General features: G+C 61.7%; 1 protein-coding gene across 2 annotated transcripts in view; it reads right to left on the bottom strand.

Annotated features, from left to right (window-relative positions):
• Window positions 1-7,034, bottom strand: part of SMARCC1 (SWI/SNF related BAF chromatin remodeling complex subunit C1) — a 63,635-nt gene continuing 56,601 nt past the window's right edge. The window contains exons 26-28 of one of the 2 annotated variants that reach the window (XM_084901634.1): window positions 5,895-6,153; window positions 3,321-3,497; window positions 1-1,904 (exon numbers count right to left, since the gene is read on the bottom strand). In XM_084901634.1, the coding sequence (XP_084757760.1) occupies window positions 1,822-1,904; window positions 3,321-3,497; window positions 5,895-6,153 (519 nt within the window). In that variant the 3' untranslated portion in view covers window positions 1-1,821. The other variant, XM_084901635.1, reaches the window with a different exon arrangement.

The following is a 7,034-nucleotide window of genomic DNA, read 5'->3' as shown; positions in this document are numbered from 1 at the left end:
TTTGTACAAAACCACATATTATTCCCCCTCACAAAATTGAGTGGCCGTGTTACAGGAACGAAACCAGACCAGAGACATGGAAAGAAAAAGCCACTCCGTAACTGGAACACAACAGTGTGAGTTTGGTTCTGTGCAGAATCGTCACCAGCGCAGCAAAAATAGCCCGACGCACATCTTCTAACTCGAAAGTGATCACATTAAAAACCTGAGGTTACGGGGACCACAGTATGAACCAGAATTTCATTTTCCTTCTCAGACCCCAGTGGAAAGGTAGGTATTTGGAATGAGTTTCCTTTGGAAAAACCGGTGGGAAATGGGGAAAGCCCTGGCCCCTGTCGAAGGCACTGGGGCTGCACTGGGGGCAAACACACGGGAATGGAACACCAGCAGCAACCAGCTCAGTCCCACTCGGTGCCCCGAGCAACCAAGGAGCAAGGTCCTGGCTCCAGTGCCGACGGGACCAGGCCCCGGTCAGAGGCCACACCGAGGGCTGGAAGGCAAATCCTAACTGGTTCCCTCTTGTGTTGTTTGCTTTCTGATACGAAGGGGAAGTCTTAAGTGCTTCAACACCTGCCAACCCCTCAGACGGAAAGCCTGGAAACTGTGGAAAGATCCCCAAAGGTGGTCCGCTTGGCGTTCTGCCTGCCACTGCCACCCGCGGCTGTGACTGACGGAGGAGGCGGGGCTCTGGGCATCGGATGGGGAGCACGTTCCCACACGCACATGGGACAGGGGCGGGGCGGGCCAGTGGAGAAACCAAGAGTCTCACGTCGTCCGAGTCACTGCTCAGCGGGGCAGGACTGGGGCCCAGTGAAGGCATCTGTGGCTCTTCCTCTGGAACGGCGTCTCTCCCGGCCGAGCGCCTGGCCCTCCAGCACGATGCTCTGCCCCGCGTCTCCTTGCCAGAACGGGAGATCGCAGAGAGGGAGGGGAGGGATGAGGCCGCAGACCCGGCTCCCTGTGGGGCCCACCCCGGCCCAAAGTTCCACTCCACCAAGCCCCTCGCCTGCTGCTGCTGGAGGTCAAGTGGGGACCTGCTCCCGGCAGCCATCTCGTGAGCTAAATGTCAACACTACCTACGCCCTTTTTAAAAGTTTTCTTCTTTTTGAGGAGAAAAAGCATGCACACAAGCAGTGAACAGTGGGCTGGGTTCACAGGGCAGCGTGGCCTTGGCCCAGAACCGTCCTGGCCCGCCCCAGGGACGAAGGGAGGCCTCCCTCAGGCCAGCCCAAAGCCTCGGCCTCACACAGACACACGCACCGCAGCTCAGCACGCCGCCCACAGGACAGGGAAGCCGGGTGGGGTGCCTTCCCCGTCCTTTGGTTCGGGCACGCCTACGGGTGGCCAAGGCGCAGAGACGTCACCATCAGCACCGTTCTTAGCTCAGATAAGCAGGAATAAGGTCACTTGTACTGCCTCAGGGTGTCCTCTGCCACCACCCGTTTTGGTTCCTATTAACTCTGAATGCTCTCCCTTAAAGCAACGAAGGAAACAGAGATGATTCTAGAACATGGTCCACGGAGGCTAAGACAAAGCAGACCGCAGGGCCACAGAAATGGCAGAGCCTGGAATACCCACACCAGGACAGAAACAACTAGAATGCCCAAGGCATCTGTCCCCAGGGCCCCCAAATGTGGGCGAGGACCTAACACAGGGGTGCCAGGGCTGGAGGGGAGAGGCAAGAGGAAAGGGGGAGAGAGGGTATGGGATGCGTGCTTGGGCTGAGAAGAAAAATCCTGAAAGAAACCCAGGAAGCTGAGGAATGTCTCGTCAGTCATCCCCTGCGACTGGCGGTGACGAGGGGTCCCAGCAGCCCCCGGGCTAGGGCGCGGCCGGGGCGGGCGGGCCTGGAGCCGGAGGCGGAGGGACTCCGTCTGCAGGAGGCGGCTGCGGCGGCGGGGGATCTGCAAACACATCCAAGAGTCACCGGTCACTGAGGAAGCGCAGGGGCTGGGGAGGAACGAGACAGGAGGGCATGTTCCCAGGCAGGTGAGGCTGCAGGAGCCTCTGGAAGACGGTGCACATGCCTGCGAGGCCTGCCCGGGACCCAGAGCCCAGCCAGCAGCCCGGGACCCGAAACACTCATTGCGGGAGGGGCCGGAAACCCTTCCCATTCTCTGGGGGCTCCAGCCGGGCCTGTGGGTCACAAATCGTGAGGCCGAGCACACAGCAGCAGTGGAGACCAACGGTGCCATCTCGGCAGCACGGACGGGAAGCACATTTGAAGGGTGCCTGCCAGCGCGAGGCAAACATTTTCCGCCAAGGTGATGGAGCCTGCTCCACACCCGCCAAGCACAGCCAAAGGGCCTCTTCTGCGCCAGGACGCTGCCCCGCACCTGCTGTCCCCGCTGCGGGAGAGAGGCGGCGTGCCTTCACCGTGCTGCGCCCTGGGCAGTGGCCCGAGCACCATCACGCAGGCTCCTCAGAACCGCGTGGAACCTGGGAAACCCTGTGCTACCAACCACCTGCTCATTCCCGTGGCTCCCGCAGGCAGGATGCCTGCCCGGCCTGCTCTCCACTGCGCACTGGAGCCAGCCGCCTGGCACGTGCGTAACTTCTGAATGACCCGGGCAGGTGTGGCGGGGCACCTGGCTATCTCACTGTCAGGTCGATAGGGAGAAAGGGCAGCCCAGAGCCTCAGCAGCGGCCTCGGAGGCCAAGGTGAGAGCCAAAGTAACCTGGCCCCCACACCCTCAGACGGACTGCCCGCCTGCACCTGTCCTCTGAGCCTGCTGGGGGCTCCCTTCCCGCCCGCTCTGGCCGCTGTGAGGAACTGCCTGTCACTCCGGATCTAGACTAGCTCCTGTCCTTTTCTTCACACCCACTTCTTTAAAAATGTTTATCGATGTCAGAGGGGAAGGGAGAGGGAGGGACAGACAGAAACACCAATGATGAGAGCGCATCATGGATCAGCTGCCTCCTGCACGCCCCACACCGGGGATGGAGCCTGCAACCCGGGCCTGTGCCCTGACCAGGAATGAAGCATGACCTCCTGGTTCATAGATCGATGCTCAACCACCCACTACTTCTGAACCTGTGCTGACCCGAGGCTCCTGCAGGGAAAGAACCAGCAGCTGTGCTGTGCGTCCAGGAGGTGCACACTGGACAGGCTGAGCCGACAGGAGCGGAGAGGACGTCTTCCCGGCTCCTCAGACCTCGGGTCACGGGCGTGCCAGGAAGGCCGTGCACCGTCACCTGCCCAGACTGACATTCTGACCCCACTGTCCCAGGCCGCACTGTCCTTCGAGGGACCTGCCAATCTCACACCCACCCGTCCTCCCAGAGACCCCGGGGAACACACCCCAGAGCGTGCTACTTACACATGCCGTTGGGGGCCGTGAGGGTGACCCGGGGCCCTAGGATGCTCCCTGGCATCGGCGGCATCCCAGCAGGGGCGGGGCCGCTCCCGGGGGGGTGGATGCTGGCTGCGACGGTGGGCATCATGCGGCCTGGCAGGGGCTGCCCCGGCATCATGGGACCCGGGCCTGGCATCTGACCTGGGAGGGAGAGCGGAGTCCTGAGGTGAGTGCACGGGGAAGGAAGAGATCGACTCCTACCCAAGACTGAATAGAACCACCACTCCCAAGAGGACCAGAAATACCACGGAGCAATGCCTGTGATCACCTTTGCCCGTTTCTGTTTTTTTATTTTCCGGGCAGAGGGAATAACGGAGGTCTGTGAGTGGCAGGCAGGCGGCCACAGAAGCAGTTACCAACAAGCACCCAGAGCAAGCATGCAGCCCACCCAGGGAGCCCGGGGGTAGGGGCCGGAGGACCGCCCTGGCACCCCGGGCCCCAGAGGTCTGGGCGCAGTCCAAGGGCCGCAGCTCAGCCAGGACAGAGCTGCTGGCACGGGGTTCACGGGAAGGTGTGCCGAGGGGTGCAGGCCACTACTGTGGTCCTGTTGAAAAGGGACTGGGTTGGAACACCCAGGTCCTGGTCACACCCAGTCTCTCCCTGTCCCACCATGAAGAACCCTGCGACCTGGAGCACCCGGGGTAGGGGCAGAAGGATAGACAGAGCACGCTGTCACTCCCTGGTGCTGGGACCAGCGACAGGCGCTGCTGGCCCCAGGACAGGAGGACACTCCTGTGTGCGGCGGCACAGGGCCCTGGCAGCGGCAGCACCCTTTCCGGAAAGAGCCGGATAGTGAACACGCACCCCTGCCGTAAAGGAGCGTCTCTCCTCGGAAAAGCTCATCTCAAGGCTCAGGCTTGATGTGGGGCAGAAGGTAAGAGGATCGGGGAGGCTGCAGACCCCTTCATGTAAAGCAAGCCCATCCTTCACGAGTCTACACATCTTGTGGTTTCTCTGGGGGCGGAGACTGATCCCGCCACTTCTGATTGGATGACAATGTCTGAGGGCACTTCCATTCACCCTGCTAACCCTGAAGCAGCCTGGCCCGCCTCCGGAATGCCAGCAGCTGCCTTTACCAGCAAAATGAGTGTCCACATGTGGCTGGCGGCGTGGCTCCGTGTCAACCAAGGAACTAGGAGGTCAGTTTGATGCCAGGTCAGGGCACGTGCCTGGATTGTGGGCTTCATCTCCGTTAGGGGGTGTGCTGGAGGCAGCCGAATGACCAATGCATCTCATCATTGACGTTTCTATCTCTCTCCCTTGTATTTTTAAAAAAGTGTTCACTATATATTTCCCATTAAAAAATCATTCAGGTATTTCGTTCCCCGGCAGAGAGGTAAGCGAGAGCAAGCTGTGGCTTCAAAACAGCCGTGTCCCAGCCCAGCTGGCAGGAGGCTGACCTACATACAGGATTTTTTTTTTTTTTTGAGCAGCAGGCATCCGAAGCCAGGAAAATGGAAATGTTTGCTAAAATTAGGTGTAGCCTCGTGGAAACCCCTCGCACTCTCGGCCATTAGCTCTTTTACTAAAGCGTTACGCCCGTCCAGCCTGACGGAACGCTGTGGAAGGACAGGACCTTCATTCTTTGGGATGGGGGGGCAGGCAGGAAGGAGCGTGAGAGGGGAGGAGGGAAGGAAGCCGATTTACAACCTCCCACGGCACATCCCGGCCAAGCGCCTGGAGAACAGACACAACAGGATCAAGGCCAAGCCAGGGGAAGCCCAGCCCCCGAGGCTGCTTCCGGGGTGCCTGCGAGGGAACCTGCCCCCCCGGGCGGCGGCCACAGGACAGCAGATAAATCCCTGGCTGCGGGGAGCTGGGTCTTCCCTGGTGGGGGGCAGGTGGCGGCTGCCCTCCCTGCAGTCCTTCCCACAAGCGGCCTGGCATAGAGGCCCACCTCAGGGGCTCAATGGCTGAGCGCCAAGGCCTGGGTTAGATTCCCAGAGGCTCCAACCTCCAACGCAGAATGCCTGGTCGGTCCCACCACTCACACACCTGTCCACCACGTCTGCGTTCCCACCGGATCAGCCCGCCAGGACTTTTAAGGCACTTTAAACTCTTACACACAAACAGCAAGGAAGCCCTACACTACCCAAGCCATTGTCCTTCCCTCCACCTTCCCACAAGGCCCCAGAGACAGCAAACAGGATCGGGAATTCCCACCCGAACGCCCCCGGCGCGGCTTCACTGCACCCACACGTCACGTGGCCCCCCCACGGCCAGTCCCTCTTCCTTTGAACAGGTGCCACGGCCACCAGGCCTGGCCGCCTCGCCTTAGCGGAGACGCCAGCAGTCAGGCACCTCTTGTTGGAGAGGCAGCCAAACCAAGGGCACCCAGGAAGCAGCCGCCGCTACCAGGCCACCCGAGACCTAGTGCTGAGCGGCCCCGGCCTAGGTGAGGTCAGGGACACTGGGCATGTGCTCCAGGACTACGCCCTCCTGCCTACTCACCCGTGCCACCCGGAGCTGGGTCAGAGGGTTCCTTGTACCATTCTTTGTGTGTCTTTCTCGTTTTGAAAACGTCTTTAAGTTTCTCACCTGGCTGGGGCGGGTGGGGCGGCGGCATCTGGTGCTGCATCAGAGGGTAGGGTGGGGGCTGCTGGTGAGGCAGCATGCCGGGGTGCCCCGGTGCTCCCAGAGGCGCCAGGCCCGGCCCCCCCGGGTGCTGGTGGCCCTGGGCAGGGTTCTGCCCGTGCTGCTGCTCCATTTGCTGGCGGGCTCGCAACTCGGCGTATTTCAGCTGCTCCATGTGGAAGTTCTGGCGTTCAGTGAGCAGCTGCTGCCTCTGCTGTTCTAACTGTTGCGAAGGAAGGGAAATGACGTCAGAAGAGGGTCTCGGGAATGGGGACACGGCACCCCGGCCCCTGAGGCTCCCCCACCCAGGGGAAGAGCAGGGTTTCTCGAGGAGCAGGTTTCCCATGCGGACACCTGGCCGGTCCGAGGCCTCCTCTGAGTCAGGTACAGGCCTTCGCCAGGGGCTACCGTTCTCTGGGCCCCATCAGGACACATGCCACCTGCCTCACAGACCTCAGCGGTGAAGGTCCCCCACCCGCCTCCGTCTCCCAGCAGGGAACACCTCCTGCCTCCCCAGTCCCCGATGGAAGGTGCAAGAGGATCAGCACCAATCCGGTCTGTGCCCGTGACCCTGCGAGGAGCATGGCGGGACCTCAGGAGTGGCGACCAGGGAGGTTGCTGGATGGTGGGGGCGGAAGACAGGCCGTGGGCAGCGTTTGGAAAAGCAGCGAGAAGGTGACGAGAGGTGGAGGAGAGACCACGCGGTTTCCCCGGAGGGAGGAGGAAGGGGCTAACGGTCCTAACAGCGAAGTCTGCCTTTCCTAGTAGGACGACCTAGGAGGAGAGGCTGGCCCGCACCTGCCCCGTCTGCAGGGTGAGGAGGGAGCGGCGAGCGCAAACAGCAGAGACTCCTGTGGAGGCGCCGCCCCGGCAGGAAGACTAACCGGTGAGATGCCTAAGCGGCAGCCGGATAGGCGGATTTACAGATTCACACCGCAGCCCGGGCTCTGCTCGCTCCTCACCCTTCTCTCTAGGAAGGACACTCTTCGCCAAGGCAGCCAGGAAAGGCCCTCCCCACCTGGGCTCCTGCAGCCCTCCCGTCTGCACAGCTGGCTTGGGCCCTGCGTCAGGAAGAGCCGGAGCTCAGGGCGAGACCCGCTGGAT

This window comes from Pipistrellus hanaki, assembly GCF_964339955.1.
Source record: "Pipistrellus hanaki genome assembly, chromosome: 13".
NCBI lineage: Eukaryota > Metazoa > Chordata > Mammalia > Chiroptera > Vespertilionidae > Pipistrellus > Pipistrellus hanaki.
The sequence above is the reverse complement of the archived record's forward strand: the minus strand, read 5'-3'. Positions and strand labels throughout refer to the sequence as shown.